We start from the raw sequence: 17,978 nt of genomic DNA, 5'->3' as shown, positions 1-17,978 counted from the left end.
GGGGGTTGATAGGGGGCAAGCCGTTGGGGTGGGAGTGTAACACCCCAGAAAAATTTTCGAACTAAGAATCGAACCGTTCTTCGTAGTGAGTGAGATTTTACCAAGGAATTTAAAATTTCTTTAGTGTTAAGGTCACTATATAGCACCTTGAGTTTCAAAAAGAATTAAATTAGAAATAGCAAAATCTGAAATTTTGCAAGTTATGTTTAAGTATGAGTTTTGGGTCGACTTCAATCGACCATAACTCCTAGCTCAGGATGATTTAGGTGTGCTACCAGATACCGTAGTGAAGATCTTTGAATTATCTTTCCAACGTCGCCAAGTTTGCTAAGTTTCGAGTTTGTATGAGTGAGATATGACCTTTTGAAGTTAGGTTGTCCAGTTAAGGAAAGTTAGCCGGAAATAGTGAGGAGTTTTAGTTGAGAGTTCAAGAAGAGAAAAGAAGATAAAAGAGGAGTAAAGAGGATAAGGTCAAGCGTTCGTCGAGATTCTTGCGTCTTGTTGTGGATTTTCGCCATGGGTTTAATCCCTAAGAGGTATGTAAGTTTCCATAGTGTTGGGTTTGTTTACCCACACACCAAACATGTTATTTTCGGCGCAAATTTCATTCTTGAAGTTGAAAGACTTGAGTTCTTAATGAATTCTTGATAGGTGTTCTTGAAGTTCATTTTAAATCTTGTTGTGTTGGGTTTTGGATGATTTCTTGAGATCAAAGTGAGTGTTTTAATGGATGTATTAAGTAGATTAGAGGGTACTTATGTTAAGTAATTAATTCTAAGTGATTGGGGAAGAAATCATTCGATTCTAGGCGAAATAGGGTGATAAAACGAGAAAAGAAACTTGCTGAATTTTCTGGGTTGGGGCCTGGCGCGATGCGCCTGCCAAAGCGCCCCAAACCCACCTCTGAAGTTTAGGGGTTGGCGCCCCGCGCCACCCATAGCGCCAGGGTCGCCTGCTCCATCCAGTTTGTCGTTGATTTCCCCGTTTGAGTTCGTTTAAAGTGCACTTTCACTCCTTTTCGATTCTAAATACTCTAAGCTACTTCTAAACACCTAAAATCATTCCTAACATGATCATAACCTTGAATTCATAAATCAAATTCAAGGTAGAGTTGAGAGTCAAGTTTGAGAGTTTTTTCAAACCTTTTGATAAGGTCCCTTAGAGTCTTTGAGAAGTCTTCTACAATTATTAGTAACTTGTTTCAAGACTCGATCAAATGAGTATGAGGATGAGGAGAATGTATTCATGAATCTACTTTATCATCATGAGATCCTTCATATCATAAACCAAAACTCTTAAATTCATAACTCACATTCAAGAGAGAGTTCAAGAATGCCTTTGAGTTCAATTGTGAATCCTTTGAGATCAACTATCGATTTGAACTAAGTTTTGAGGAAGTAATTCAGAGAATGAGAAGAGTTGTATCATGAGTTTCATAATGTTATGTAGACCTATGAGTCAATTCGTTCATGCCATTAAATTCCGCATGAACTCCTAGATGTTAAGTATCTATGAAAGGAGAAATATCTTCAGATCCTAAGTCTTAAGTATTGAGTTTCTAACCCATTTGAGATTACATTCCTAATCATGGGGCTATTACCTATTACCCATGAAGTCCATGAGTTGAGTTGTTCATGCCCATAATTCCGCATGAACATTATAAGTCAAACAATCTTGAGATAAGAAGTATCTTTGAGTCCTTGAGTTGAGTAGTTCATGCTCATAATTCCGCATGAACCCTCTAAGTTGAGCATTCTTGAAATGAGTAGTATTATTAAAGTTCTTGAGCTCCAAGTGTTGAGTTCTATCTATGGTTATTGAAAACCTTGCATTGAGTCGTTTACGTCCATAATTCGGTGTGAACCATATTTTAAGAAGTCTTTTACAAACGTTTTAACTTTGTTTTAAGACTTAAGTTTTAAGTTAAGCAAAAAGTAAAGAGTAAAGAGTTGAGTTCATTTCTTCAAAAGAGTATATCGGGACTATGTATTCCCAAAGAGTAAATGTTTTCTCATTTAAACAAGAAAGGAAACTGAGATTTCAAAAGAGCATTTGAGCTAGTTTTTCAGTAAAGAGGAAACTATGATTTCCAAGAGAGTTTTTAAGCTAAGTTTTGAGTAATTATCTCAAATCAAAGAAAGAGTTTTGTTTTTACAAACATATGAGCTAAGTATGTTTTGGGAGTAGTATTGAGCACCGATATGGGGATGCGAGTTCAGATAACTCAAGTCTCCATAAACCATGTAGCCATTGATTTTAGGCATATTTATATACCTAAGTAGTTGAAATTGGCCTACGAAGTGATGATGTTTGATGACGATCTTGATTTATTAGCTTGAATTCTAGTTTAACTTATGATGATTGCATACTTACACACGTGATTAGTTGTTTCAGGAAATATTAATGGAATATGCATTGGGAAGATGGAAGAAGGAGCAAGGAGATGCAGGAAAATGGCTAAGGCAACAATCACCAGTGGCTGGCGCACTGGTTGGCACGGCGCGCCAATGATGGTACTTCAGAGAGCCTGTTGAGGCATACTGAGAGGCACGACACGCTAGAAGGAAAACCTCAGAGGCACAGCCTAGGCGCTCTGCTTGGTGCGGCGCGCCAGGAGTTAAATGAGGGAAGATACTTTGAGGCGCGATAAGGGGCGCGACACGCCACCTGTTCTCCGACTGTTTCAAGTTTTTAACATAAGATAGGATTTCTAATTTGAGTGGGATTGGTTACCAACTTTTCCTACTAGTATAAATAGATCCTTAGGGCTCCAAAAAGGGCGTTCGACTTTTGATTTAGTGTGGAAGGGCAAGAATTCAAGTTTGTAATAGGTTTTGATCCTTTAACTCTTCTATTTTCCGGAAATTGCATGAACTATAGTATTTTTGTTTTCTAATAGCATGAGTAGCTAAACGCTTAGTTCTGGGGCAGTAGCTATGAATTATGTGTTGAATGTTTGAGGCTTTATGAATTGATTTTCGGTTGTCAATCCAAATTACTTCTATATTCTTGTATTACTATTTTATGTTTGCGCACCATAAAATAAATCTAGTGTCTAATCTTAAAATTGAAAGAGGAGGGATTAGATAGACCAGAAAATATAGAGAGCTCGATCCACCCATTAAATTGAGGTGATTAGTGTTCAGGAGTGACACCCAGACGAACACCTTGCTTGGTTACGAAATAGGATGAATTATACATGCTCGTCAGTTAGTTTATTTATCCCCGCTCAACGATGTAGTTAGATGGCTAACTGGGGTAGGCGGCGAGAGGCGAACCACCCAGACCATACCATCAACCCTATAAACCAGTAATTTGACAACTGAAGTGAATTCTAAGCCGATGATATGATGCATGATATTCAATGTATGCTGCAGACCTGGAATTGTTTTTAAACTTGCTTGAACCATATTATATCAAAGTTGTTCACAATTAGCGACTTTTATTTAGTGCATAATTATTAGTAGATACTTAACTAAATCAACAACTATTAAAGAGGTTACGTGGTTACTTTTAGTTGTAGAATTGAGTGAATATAGGGGGTAAGGGTAAAAAAAATAAAAAATTTAAATTAGAAATATCTTTTAAAAACAACTTTTAATATATTTTTTTTTTTNAGGGTGGGGTAAAAAAATTGAAGTTAAAAACATTTTTTAAATTATTATTTTTTTTGGAGGGGGGGCGGGGGTTGTTTGAAGGTAGGGACAAAATAAATTGATTTTTCAACAAAAAAAAAACTGTAATTTGAAGTTGGAAGAGAGTTTTGGAAAATGTTTTCCTTAAATTTGAAGGGAAGTCATTTTCCTTAAATTTGAGAAAAATGAGTTGATTTGGAAAACATTTTCCAAAATATTTAACCCAACCAAACATAAGAAAATTCGAAAACATTTTTCAGAAAATGTTTTCCTTCATACCAAACACACCCTTAACCTTTAATTTATTTGAAGAGTATGATCTTTGTACTTGAAGTCAACAAAAGTTAACTATTTTAACAGAATGATTATTTCAAAAATATATAAAATAATAAAGGGTTGATGATTCTAAAGGCTTGAAGAATAACGTGTAAAAAATCAAAATTTCATTTTATATATCTAAAATATATAGACTATAGAATGATTATTTTAAATATATAAATTGATCTCATTTGCTTCTTGTTTGCTCCTCTTCTTGGTTCATCAGCAATTCGATCTTCCTCTATTTTTCAACGAATACGAATTAAGATCAAATGCAATTACATTTGAATAAGTAGATGAGCTCTTTAGGGCCACCAAAAATTGTTAATTGTGATCATCAATGGGAAAAGATTGCTAGCTTATTTAGCCGCCGAAGAGAATATTATTTACGTATATATTATAACGTTCTATTATAGTTCTTATATATACAAAACAATCCTGGACAGATGCAGTAACCCATGATTGCTAGCATCAACAGCATCACTAAGCCAAATACCAAGTGCAAATGTTTCTTCTGTTAGGCAAAGACAGTTGCTTGAATTGCGAAAAGAATTGGTATCCTCCACAGGGAGTCAGAAGTTAGAACTAATATGTACAGAATACATGCCTGCAAACAAAGCATATAAGTAGAGATCAGAACTTAGCATGTCATTAACAGCAAGAAGTTGTACAAAGTCTACATGACATGCCTAGAAGCATGTAACAAATCCATCTACTGTAAAATAAAGTGCAAATTGCAGTTGGATAGAGTGGAACGTTAGGCTGGAACTTTGCACCCAAGAGTGTGGCATAATGGCTAACGAAGTGGGTGAAAACCATGATGTCTCAAGTTCAAATCCCATCAGAGACAAAAACACTAGGTGATTTCTTCTCATTTGTCCGTCCTATCCTTGGTAAATAAAGTTACATATACTTATCAGTTGAGGTGCGCGCAAGTTAGTACAGGAATATTCACATGTTGTCCATCCACTTTGGTTTGATCTTAGGCATTGACCCACGCTCCATGGACAAACCTTGAGAGGAACCCTTATGTTTTAGCCCGGACACCACGATTAACAAAAACAAAACAAAAAAAGTTAAGCTGGAACTCTCAATAAAATTTTCCTCCTATAGATGTCACGCCTAGGGAAAGGAAATGCTGAACTTAACATACGGAAACAACACTCAGATGCTCAATCAGTGTTCCGAGAATATCACAACTCGGAGAAAATGTCAAGGCCAGAAGTTTACACCAAATTTCAACTACTTCGAACTAACTCAAGTGTGGCACTCTTAAAATTGGACTAATTGTTACCATACCAAAGGGGTAACATTTCTTAAATTCATTAGATTCAAGAGACAGACATCAAGATACACAAACCAGATATAGTCCAAGCTCTTCCTCCCAGAAACATAATTAATAAAGAATGCCAAAGATGTGCAGGAATCATACATTTACTACAGCATTTACGTGAGGAACTGCATGTCTGTACAATCTGGTTGTGTTGCAAGAGTTATATGAGCGGTCTCAACATATCCATGATAGTGGTAAAAGAGGGGCGTTTCCACGGCTCACTGCAATAGTAGAAGTAATTTTGATAAAACATATCAATACAATCCCAAACTAGCTTGGTAAGAATAGGAGCAACATACTTCACCCAGCAAGCTTCAATAATAGTTGTCACCGGATGATTCAAGTCACGTGGAATTTCAAGCCTCATACCCTTAAAGCCAACAGCTGCTACTACCTACAGTATCATATATATTACATCATGTGCAATGCCAATATCAAAGAGACTGTTCAACAATCACAAGACTAGACAGACCGTTCCATTTTGATCTTTCAAATATTAAACTTGACTCAAAAGCTAGAATATCCAACAAAGAAACAGAAATAGATGCACACACGCCAAAAAAAAAAACAACAATGGATGCAATATGACACTAGTGATGACACAATAAGCACAACAATCTTCCAGTTGTTTCCATTCCATTCCTGACTTTCCGAAAAAATGAAATGTTAGTAATGAAAGCAACTTAACAAAGAGAGTTATATGATGTCCTCCCCCTACTGCAGGTACAGTTTCAATCCAAATTTGTTTGCTTTTGCAGTGCTGTGATACAATCTGTGAAGAGATCAACAACATAATAGAACAACCTAAACCCATAGCAATGGAAAGGAGAATCCCTGTGACTTTCCTATTCACTGCCGCATGGATGATTAGCTTGCTACATAAACCATGTTCTTTTAATGAAGCTTCCTATATAGACCCAGTTAAGAAGAGGTACTAACATAAAGAGGAATAAAATGACCCTTTTCATGCAATTGCTGACACCAAACTGGAAATGGCCCTTCTCCCTAATAATAGCAATCCCCCAGACCAATATATTTTAACATTCCAAGAGAGAGCTTAAGGTCCTTTCACTTGATATATTACCCAGTCCCCTCGGATTGTATTCATTAGGTAACCTTTCCCATGACTAGAAATACTTCAAAATTACAAAATACAAACCTGTGGTGGGTTCAAATTACTCCAAGGTTGTTGCAATGTTGCCAGCTCCCACAAGATGACACCAAAGCTGTATATATCAGATTTCTCATTTGACGGCTCATCACGGAGAACTTCAGGTGCCATCCATTCTGGCTATTATGATAAGTACCAAATCATATTTATTCCTTTTCTTTTAGTAATCACCAATGCCAAATATTGACAAAAGATAAAGCACCAGATGTAGAACTTACAGTCCCGGCAGCTGACTTTGATGACAAAAATGTATTAGCTTTTAATCGAGAAAGACCAAAATCACAGACCTGAAAAAGACATTCGACAGGAGTGGCACATGTAATACCATTTGTAGACAGAATAATTTCAATACACACAAAAGTATGTAGTAGTAACATGAAGTGCTTCTGTTAGAGGTAAGCCACTGCCAATTTCGAGCAAGATAACCAAGTTTTGTGAGTGTTCAGTCAGTCAAATGTAATGTTGGCCATGCTCCATTCTTGTCATCATGAAACACCAAGACAACTAGACATGAGGGGAGCACAATAGATGGTCATATTACATCTATGCATAAAGCTAACCCCAAAGGTGTGGCCTAGTGGTCAATGAAGAGGGTTGGAACCACGGGGTCTCAAGTTCAAATCCCAGCAGAGACATATTAGGTGATTCCTTTCCACCTGTCCTAGCTTTGGTGGACAGAGTTACCTAGAGGTATCCCGTGACATTAGTCGAGGTGTGCACAAGCTGAAGATGATGCATGTCAAAATGTATCTCTTTTGTTTCTGTTGTTTATATTGTTTGAAACCAGACTAAATTTTTTATGAATAAGCTATAAAGAACAAACTCTTTTAAAGATCACATGCATGGCATGCATTGAAGACATGCAGATGATGCATATCAAAATGTATCTCTTTTCTTTCTGTTGTTTGAATTGTATGAAACCAGACAAACATGTTCTCAGTCAGATCTGGCAAGTCAAATTAGATGATCAAGATTTCAGATATTTCACATTTGATCCAACTTAACAACAAGGAAGAGGATGCAAAGACATACTTCTGAAGATAGAGGACAGAGGTATCATATAAATCTTTTTAGAATAGGACAGGAACTGATTGAATAAGACGATAGGAGAGAAGGGGGGCGGGGGAGGACAAGACATTTTATAATTATACATACGCCTATTCCCACCAGCAATCCAGATGTCAATGTCTATAAATAATAAGAAACACTATGAACCCAAAGCACGGCATAATGATTTTCCATTTAGAAGGAATCTCCAAGATTATGCTCTGTTTTTTAAAAAGTTTGGTCAATTAGAATTTAGTGTGTGTTTGGTATGAAGGAAAATGTTTTTACGGAAAAAAATTTCATGAAAACTTATTTTCGGCAAAATAAGTAGTTTTCTTACTTATTTTATGATGTTTGATAAGTAAGCAGAAAATATGATTCCAAGGCAAACAATATGGCGGTGGGGGTGGTGGGGGTGGTGGGGTGTGAGGTGGTAGGAGACAGTCAGCATATGGGGCCACATACAGAACTTGTATTTTCCCTACTCCCACTAGGGAAGTCATTTTTCTGCTATATAAGGAACCTGTTTTTCTAGAGAAAATGTTTTCCAAAATATTTTAACAAGGATAGTTGGAAAAACAAAACACTTCCCTAGTGTTCTACATGGATTGCAAATTTTAACTCTCCATCATTTGAGAAATCTGATGTCAATATTTTGAAACTACCAAGTCCACTCTTCACTTAGTTAAAAGATTCTGAAGCTACAATGTTCATATCCTACCTGTTGAGCCATGAAATGTAAGTTTCGTATGCCACCTTAATAAACAGAGATTGGCAAGGAAGACGCGTCTCAAACTAGAAAAAAATGTCCCATAAGGACCCCACAGATTAGACCACTACTTGGACAGCCCCAGTTTGAGAAGATATCAACTGGAGGCATGGCACTTTTGTGCAGGCTAAAGAGGTTCTCAGTCTCACCTTCACTGTAAATTTTTTATCCACCAGAAGATTTGGAGATTTTAAATCACGGTGAACAACTGGTGGTTTGCGTTTGTGAAGATAATTCATCCCCTTTGCCTGCACAAGATGATAAAAGACATTAGATACATTAAAAAATAAAATTTATAAGAGAAGGGGGAGCAGAGAGATACTTATTCATACCACATCATAAGCCATACACAACCGACGCCTTTCATCCAATACCTCTGTCGCACCAGGTTTATGAAGAAGACTATATAAGCTACCTCTGAAATACAGAATGGCATATGACCAGTCAGAAAAAACAAAAGTAAAAGCATAACACTTTGTGTGATCATCTAAAGGTAGATCAGGTCACAACCTTGATAAATACTCTGTAACTATAGACAAGTTTGGTGGCTCAGTAACAGCACCCATGAAAAGCACAATATTTGGATGTCGCAACCGCTTCATAATTGCAACCTGCACCAACCAAATGGAAACTAAAACAGAAGAATGGAAGAGGAAAAACAAATGATAATTTGAGATCCACTGATCATCATTTTTATACACCCATCTCTCCTTTTCTCTTTTATGTTATTTCAGCTTATTAGTGAGGAGAGGAGCACCAAACTGACCTCTTGCAAAAATTCCTTGTATCGCTCTGCATGAAAATCCTGTTCCATGAGAATTTTCACAGCAACATCCTAGAAAATACAAACTTCCATGAGAATGCAATTAGGAAGGAAACCAGTGAAATAGGATCTTTGATAAAAGTCACATCTCTAATTTGACAAAACGAACACTTCCCCACCCACCCCATAAAACAATATAATTCTTAAAGGAGGCTTCATAGCTGCCATGTTTAGATAGAAAGAAAATCAAATCCTGAAATCTGCTCCTAAAAGTTCAAATGCATTTCAAAAGTGCAAAATAAATAGTTTTGTGATGAATCAGGATATAGCTGAAAAAACACAATGGAAGCAAAGGATCCGTACAGGTGATAACCAATTAGTTGAAATTAGGGGCTCAAAATTTGCACTTATATTAGGAGTCTTTTAGGTTTGGTTAGAAATTTGAATGACAGTGTTCTCCAACTTGGATAGAAATCTGAATGACAACATAGGGATGAAACAGAGATTTAAGAACCCCTAGTTTACCTAAAAAATAAACAGAATGGAACTGGTGGATATAAAGGATACATAGAGCCGAACCCAACTATTTCGGGATTGAGGCATAGTTGGTTGAAAATAATTAGAGAGAGATACAGGTGGAATATGCTTCAAACACTTGGGCAATTTTCTTACAGAGCCATTCCAGTCAGCACGGTGAACAGTACCAAAAGACCCTGCAAATACAACAAAACAGTGTAAGCTAGACTAGTTTTGGATGTCATGATACTACTGTATCCTAATATTATTGACATACAGCAAAATAAACACAGAGCTAACACTACGAAAGTAGCTAGAAACCAGCAGACTGGGATTACCTGCCCCAATTCTCTCCTTCAGAACCAGATCATTCCAGGGAATAACCAGATCTTCTACATCAAGAACAAGTTCTCGACTTGGTTTAGCAGGAGCAAGTCTCCCTCCTCCCTCAAAGTACCTCTGGTCATTAATGGTATCTGTCCTTGCCTCAGATATTGCAATCAGTTGAGCATTTCCATACCTAATTGGAGGGACGCTTTTCAAATGAATCAAATCCTCTTCCTGGCACATTGAGGTAGACATATTTGGAGGATGATATAATGCAGGAAGTTGAGAGCCTTTATCACATCCCTTATTCCATGCATTTATTGGAGGCAGAGGTAACCGTGAAACTTCATCACGATTGCTTGAACTAAGAACTGCACTGCTTCTATCCATGGAACTTCTGTCCATTTGTCCAGCATCCCCATCAACTGCAGTTCCTGCACCAAACAATGAATTATGAAACCCAAAAACAAAACTAATTGATATAAATGTCACCAATAAAACAGAAGGGGATTGGTTTGCAAACTAGAGTGGCAATTTATTTGCAAACAAGATAAGGTTGAATATACTTCCCTTGGTCTGGACACTCTAGGCTCAAATATAGACTAGCTAAAATGATGAACACTTAAATCATACTAGATCCTTGTAGCTTCATCGCGGGGAGCTACTGTTATTCAACTTGTTTTTACAGCTCCTCTAGAAAGATATGAAATACTATTATTTAAAAGAAACCTAATAGGTATAACACTCAGAGGTAGTATTTTTAAAAATTGTACTTACAATTGTGTCGACATTTTATCTACAATCTCCTTTGTTCATTTTTAACATATTAATTTCATCCAAGAAGTCAGTATCAAATATCAGGCCTTTAGATCATTAATCAAAACAGAGAAAAATTCAAAGACAAAAGAGGACAAAGAAAATAGATGCCAAGATGATGGCAAGCCGTCAAAGCTGAGCAGTGTAGCCCCCAAGGCCTAGCTCAAGTGGCAAAAGGTGGAGGATTTGTGCCCCACACCATGCAAAGCGAAGTCCGGTATTTAAGTGGAGAAGGGTAGAGGGGCGGGTCCATTATCCACCAAGTTTAGAAGGTTGTGATTGGTCCAAAGGGCGGGTCACAGACGGATTTCTCGGTTATCAAAAAAAAAACTGAGCAGTGTAGGTTTAGACTTTCTTGGTACCACAAAACTGTTGAGCTTAGTCTTTTTTCTGGTTAGTACTATGCTGAAACAAACTCATTACTCATCCATGATTAGATACTAATCTGTTGGAGTAACAGAGCCATCAAAGCCAAAACGATTATGATAGCGTCAAGGTCTACTTGGACTTCAACCACAAAGCGCAATAAAAGCATGGGTTTTTGGGTGGAAAACAAAAAAAAACGAAGAAAAAGTAGAAACTAAAAATTTAATACTAATAATAATAATAAATATATAAACATAAACTATAATTATCTAGCCAAAGAGCAGATAAAAGTATAATTAAATGAATTAAGCATAACATATGAGGTTTTCATGTTAAGAAAGCTACTTTAAATTTATATTTTAAAAGTAAAGATGCAGTTTTAGATTTCCACTGCTGGTTTTATAATACAAAATTTCTAATTTCTAATTTCTTATTCCTACTCTCTGATTCTTTCATAAAATTTGGTTAACAATTCATATACCAATTGGTCAACCATATTTTACTGCCTACTGATACCTATTAAAGATTAGCCCCCCCAGTGATGAGGTGTATACCTTGGTGCCTGCACTGAAGTGCTGCCGAAGTTAGGTGAAGTGTCCAACCTGGGCTTCACCAAGTTTCAGGGTTTAAGCAATGCGTAGTACTGGAAAATGAAGAGAGAAGCAGCAAAAAAATCTTAATTTTCACTGGAATTTTATTTTGGAGGGATTAGAAACCAAAGAATTCTCTGGAGAGATTCAGCTTCGTTATAGTCAAAGAATGCTAAAATTTCTTAGGAGGAGCAACAGTATGAAGGTCGGAGAGAGAAAGAAGCCTAAGTGCATGTTAGCACAAATCCGCTCTATCCAAAAAGATAACATGTGATCCAGGAAAAAAGAATGGAGTAGTATGATGTCACTATGAGCACCATTCAGTTCAATCCCTTGTTGTGGACCTCAGTAATTTTGATGAACACAGGGGAACTGACTTGAACTTTAAGGAACATTCTTTGACTATACCAAGGCTGAATCTCTCCAGAGACCTCAGTGATTATGATAAATACAGGGAAACTGATTTGAACATTGAGGAACAGGAGTTCTGTGAAATGGCCATTGTAGGCGCCACAAGGAAACAAAGGAACTTCTACAAAAAGAAAAGGGTTTACAGATTACTCTCTAGAACAATGTAAGCAAGCTATCATCTTCATTACTGTTTAATGCCCTTCAGTAAGAAAGCAGGTGACAACTATTGAACTCTGGATTGCAGGTGAACATGGGTAAAATTATCTGTTGGGTATGTATTATTGGAATAAGACTATGAAGCAATTTGAAGGACTGCTATTCCCAAATAAAAAAGTACATATATGTACCACCAAAAATTACAGGGATGTTACAAGTTTAAGGGTATATAAGTTCGGATACGAGAGAATTTTTCTGGATGTTGAAAAGCTGCAAGTGCAACATTTAATTGAATCCATTTTTGTGACCCCAAATATCTCTAAATCTCTTATCATATCATGGAAAAGGGCAAGCTCAACATTCGGAAAATGATAAGTGTTCACAACAACCCAGGTGAGCATTGAAGATTTATATGTATGTTTGTGTAGGCAAGTAGCCATCAAAGGATCACCTGCTAAGGGTTTTCTTCTTTATCTTTTATTTTGTTGGGGTTGGGAAAGTGAGGGGGGGGGACAATACCTGCTGAAGAATCATCAAAGACCAGATTAAGTGATAGACAATCCGAAAAATACTGTTTGGCCAGTGACGTGAAATCCATGGCAGGTTCAACTTGTCTAAATCTCGGAAGGCACAATGGTGAAGAAATCGAGATGGAAGATGGACCATTGAGCAATGAATTTGGTTCAGATAAACATCCTGGATCCCGAATCAAATCAACCAAGTATTCCCTGTATGGTGCATTTGCTTTGTGTCAATGCTTATGTACTTATTCTTAACATAAATAATTCTTATGTCCATAAANAAGTTTCGGTGAAATTTTCTTATCACACTATGTACTTATTCTTAACATAAATAATTCTTATGTCCATAAATAAATATGAAGCTATCCAAATACACAAAAATGATTGGCGTACTTCAAACCAATATATCTGTGTGTGATTATAGAAGTGTACCGAGACCTGTCTAGCAGAAGAGTTCAACAGATAAAGCAGTCAGTAATTTCTTCACATTCATCAAAGTTATAGCATTCAGAAAAACAAAATCCTGCTGTTCACCACACTGACTTGCATCAGATTTCTTGATTTCCAGTTTTTCCTATTTTCGGGGCTGAGCGGATGAAAAGAAGGATGTTTCTTTGGATTGAAATTATAAATCTTAAATCAAATGATTAAGAAGACAGTATAAAGTAAAAACAAAGTCAATGTCATGAGTTGAGATTTCAATCTCAGTGTGCTTTAAATCAACCACCATTCTCACTCAACTATCCGAATTGCAAAACCTGGATGGTTCAGACATTAGACCATTTAGTGCATTTGTTTTCATTAAGATTTGAAGTACTTATTGGTCTGAATAGGTCTTAATCATTAAGATCTTGAAACAGTTTCAACATCATTAAGAGGTATTCTTGTGTAGATAATATTCACCATCATTCTATTTACAATCACCAGCCATCACCACTAACCACGTCTTCCATCACAACCATGACCACCACCATCGTCTACCACCCGTCACCTCTGCCATCACAACCACCACTGTTGCTAACCACTACTGTCAGCTGCTACCACCCTTATCTCCTTCATCATTATAATTATATCAATTGCCACCATCACGCCCATCTCTGTAGCCGACGCCACCTCCACCGCCATTAGTGGTCAATTCATACTACCAACAAACTCCACCATCACAACTAGCACTGCCGCCAACTAGCACCGCCACCAACTACCACCATACATTCTTCAGTCACCACCTCCACCACTTCTATCGGTTACTACCAGTCTACCACCATTATGGTCAGTCTTTACAACCAAAACCTCCTTCATAACTACAAACACATCTGTCAACTACCACAAACACATTATCAATGATCACACATTCTTCCGTCACCACCACCAACTACAAACATCAACCAACTTCACCATTACAATCACCAACACCACAACTAATAGCAACCATTATGATTGACACCACAACACCAACCACCTCCACCGTCACAACTATCACCACCATCATTGCAAGCCACTAACCATAACTATTACCATCACCACCACCACTACAAACTATCTCCACCATCACTAGCAAGCATAAGTGTTTCATTTTTTGAATCAAGTAATAATTTTATTTTATTAATTTTTTAATATTTAATTAATTTTTATTTGAATTGTATTTTTATTATGTACATATAAATTAATTATGTACATTCAGATATTGAAAAACAAACATTCTTAGTCATTCAGTGTTCATATCTTGAGACAACATCTTTATCATTCAGATTCAAACGTCTAAATCTTAATGAAAACAAATCTTTAATTCTATGTTTTGCATGCTTCTGCAAAGGGAACTGAACATAATACAAAATTTCACCATGGTCATTTTACCAAATCCATGCAATTTGTACTTCCTATTCTTCACAAAACCAACTTTACATATTCTAGAGAAAGCATAAATAACTAGTGATGATGTAAATGAAAGTCGACCCCATCATACAGAAAATGCTATTAGTGATAAATCAAATGAAAGTGATTGTATCATATACAAGACACCAACTACGTTTTTTGGCAAATACAATTGACAGCATATTAATTACACATGATGAATAATATAGGTAGGTAATTTTGAAGATCAGATACCAAGTACATGAGAATAATATCTTGCAACACCAATTGCTATCCATTAAGACTTCCAATATCTTGCAGAAACATATTCTTTGAAATGATACTTTTTTTTTTTTTTTTGAGATAAAGGTTTGAAATGATACTTATCTATACAAAGGAATTCAAAAAGTGAATTAAAGTTTCCTTCCCCTTCTGTTCTTAATAGGTAACTTCTATGTTTTCTCTTTAATGCACTTGAAATGGAAACATATGCCATATATTATCTGGATGCACACCTGTCAAGGCCAAATCGAACTAGACATGAGAAAGCATCGGATCTTTTACAATATTTACATCCTCTGGCAATTCGACATGGTAAATCAATGATGTCCGCCAGAACCTACAATCATCACATTTGAAGTTAATGATAGACATCAAACTTGCATAAGCAACCAAATGAAAGGACCTTCTTGATGGCATTTCATTTTACTTCAAGGGCAGAGTAAATCCAAAATAATTTACATGATTAGTAAGAAATTGTGGTTTTCCAATAGTAAACCATTAGTGGGTACAAGTATGTCCAAATTAACTTTAGGGTTAGATAGCTGACTCGCAAAACAGCAAACAGACAATAATTTCAGTGTAACACAGTAACAACATACTTTAAACAGCAATGCGCGATGCCCACAAAGGCCAACAGAAAGGCTACCAATGGGAAACACAATGGATCCTATACAATTCTTCAGGTCATTACAGCACTCCTTCCAGATAGGAATGAAGTCACCTTCTCCGACAGAAGCTGCGCCTCTTATAAAGGGAATAAAAATTAATCGCTGAAAGAACCAAAATAAAAAACCCCATTGGGGTTTCTCAGAAAAACATTTTTAAAACTTACCCCATGTGATTGCAGATCAACTTTGCAAGCCGATCAACCACCTCTTTTGTGGTGTTGCAACTACGGTACATGCTATGAATTTGATTTTGCAGTTCCTTTAACCTGGGATCACTTCGCCGATCAATCAAAATCACTTCAACTGATGGTACTACAGAGGGATCAATAGCCTTCAGGGATTCAATTGATGGGATACGACCACTTTCTTGCAGATCTGAGCAGAGTGTCCAGATATATGGATCCATCCCCTGAATCAAGTAAAATCCATTGGGAACTTTGTCAAAGTATGATAAGCTCCCATTTACCTGGTACAGCATAAGATGGAATGAAGAAAATGTCTTTTAGGTATGAAAACCAGGAGGTCTGGGACTGTATAACCCAGCTAATCGAAAATATAGACGAGATATTATAAGAACATAACATTAGAAACAATGATAATATAAGGCCATAGTCATATTGAAACTTCTATTCAGATAGAAAATAACCTCAATTGATAACCAATATCTCATGCTGCAATTTTATCCTCTATCCTAAAATGAATATCTTTTCTATTTTGTCTTTCTCCTAAAACCGCATGCACTTTCTAGAGGATTATCTCTTTGTCTAATGCTATAATACTACTCCAAAATTTTAAAATAAGGTGACATGGGATCTACTTTAATACTAATAAAGGTTTAAACTTGAGAAAGATTAATTTTATCTCTACTTTGAGAACCGTTTTGATTGTAAGAACATACAAGTATACAACAGTAACTTGAATTTCTTGTCAATTAAATGGATATCACTTTTGCGAAGGAGCATGAATTAAATTTTAACTTTTCATGCAGTTCTAGTATTGCCTTTGGATATTATATGGTTGTGTTGGTTGAATGCAATGTATCTTGGAGTCATTTTTACTAATCCAGCAACAAACTGAAGTTTAACAAAGTATCCAGAGACTACTTCGAACATCCTATTGAGTATTGGTCAATAAGGGAATCTTCTAGGTAGTTGTACGTGGTACCTAATTTATTGATACAATGAATTGGAAACAGTGATTGGGCCTTAACTTCAATACATTTACTGTTTTCTCAGAAAAAACTTAAATACCCTTACTATACAATTATACAACCAAATAGGTAGGCGTATTAATATTAGATACATAGGTAACCACTCATCACAGCTTTTCATAAAGGTCATGTATTTGGGAGCACCACATCCAACAAGCGAGTTATGCCATAACGTAAATATGACAGTTACAGGTATGACAGGTAAAGTTGAGCAAACAGTCCTCATGATTATCATACTTAAGCTCCACATCTGTCAAGTGTACTTAGACAACATCGGTGATCCTCGATGATATCTTCAATGCTTTTATTGTCACAGCCCAACTTGCATCTGCACCTTCGATATTCTCAGTTAAGCTACCAAGTTTTCTACTTGAAGGCCAAGAACATAAGCTTGACATGGTGTTTGGACGCAAGGTGTTCGATATAAAGCCGGAGAGGGATACTTTTGCAACACTTCTTGGCCCTCATACAACTATTGGTTAGCTTCCACATGCTTTGTGTTCACACATTTGCAATTGGTGTGATACTGGGCAGGTTTTCTGGGCTTGCTGTGATAAGGTAAACTCGAGTGTGTATTCAGTCAACCGAGTTCTACTTTTTGGTTATTCGAAAGGCGAAACACTCCTGAGTGTGGACGATGCTTCAGATGTATGTGATGTATCTACAGTGACCACTACACATAAGGTGTTTGCTGATATGTCGGACATGTATAAATATGCATACTCTTTTAATCTTGACTCGACTAGACCGTACACTGAATCCGGGAGTGACATTATGATTATAGATAGAATCACATTGCTTCATAAGATTAAATGCTTACAACTTTCATTTAATCCTGGTGTATATGTCACACATGATGTTGCCATTTTCTTCTGTGACATGTGTGAAGATATTAGAAGTGTTAGACATATTGAATATCCTTGCATATCTGCTAACCATGTTGTCGGGGCTGTTTCACCCAGTGCATTAGAGAAGTATATCGATGCATATGGCTTCCACCAGTACCTCAACTTTCGCAACTTCAACTTGTCCTGGCAGCCATATGCTTTCTCACATGGCGACAATAGTTATACTGTGCTTGGGTTGTTGGAGCAGCTAAATGCCACAGGAGAGGTGCCTGTTTATTTGTGGTATAACTCTAATGTCGAGATCAATCTAACAACAGATGTTCTGCAAAGTGGCAATTGGCCTGGGCTTATTGTCTTTTTTTTTTTTTTTTTTTTTTTTT

General features: G+C 36.6%; 1 protein-coding gene across 4 annotated transcripts in view; it reads right to left on the bottom strand.

Annotated features, from left to right (window-relative positions):
- Window positions 1-4,274: 4,274 nt before the first annotated feature.
- Window positions 4,275-17,978, bottom strand: part of LOC125865115 (serine/threonine-protein kinase CTR1-like) — a 16,934-nt gene continuing 3,230 nt past the window's right edge. Inside the window, exons 2-16 of one of the 4 annotated variants that reach the window (XM_049545285.1) lie at window positions 15,705-16,006; window positions 15,472-15,616; window positions 15,106-15,209; window positions 12,738-12,946; window positions 9,891-10,313; window positions 9,709-9,749; window positions 9,040-9,108; window positions 8,784-8,884; window positions 8,606-8,690; window positions 8,423-8,521; window positions 6,676-6,744; window positions 6,446-6,577; window positions 5,586-5,680; window positions 5,386-5,507; window positions 4,275-4,560 (exon numbers count right to left, since the gene is read on the bottom strand). In XM_049545285.1, the coding sequence (XP_049401242.1) occupies window positions 5,447-5,507; window positions 5,586-5,680; window positions 6,446-6,577; window positions 6,676-6,744; window positions 8,423-8,521; window positions 8,606-8,690; window positions 8,784-8,884; window positions 9,040-9,108; window positions 9,709-9,749; window positions 9,891-10,313; window positions 12,738-12,946; window positions 15,106-15,209; window positions 15,472-15,616; window positions 15,705-16,006 (1,935 nt within the window). In that variant the 3' untranslated portion in view covers window positions 4,275-4,560; window positions 5,386-5,446. Of the gene's footprint in view, window positions 4,561-4,866; window positions 5,681-6,445; window positions 6,578-6,675; window positions 6,745-8,422; window positions 8,522-8,605; window positions 8,691-8,783; window positions 8,885-9,039; window positions 9,109-9,708; window positions 9,750-9,890; window positions 10,314-12,737; window positions 12,947-15,105; window positions 15,210-15,471; window positions 15,617-15,704; window positions 16,007-17,978 lie in introns of all 4 variants that reach the window. The other 3 variants (XM_049545287.1, XM_049545286.1, XM_049545284.1) reach the window with 3 other exon arrangements.

The sequence above is a fragment of the Solanum stenotomum genome, chromosome 5 (genome assembly GCF_019186545.1).
Source record: "Solanum stenotomum isolate F172 chromosome 5, ASM1918654v1, whole genome shotgun sequence".
Taxonomy (NCBI): Eukaryota; Viridiplantae; Streptophyta; class Magnoliopsida; order Solanales; family Solanaceae; genus Solanum; species Solanum stenotomum.
Note: the sequence above shows the minus strand (reverse complement) of the source record. Positions and strands in the feature narration are given on the sequence as shown.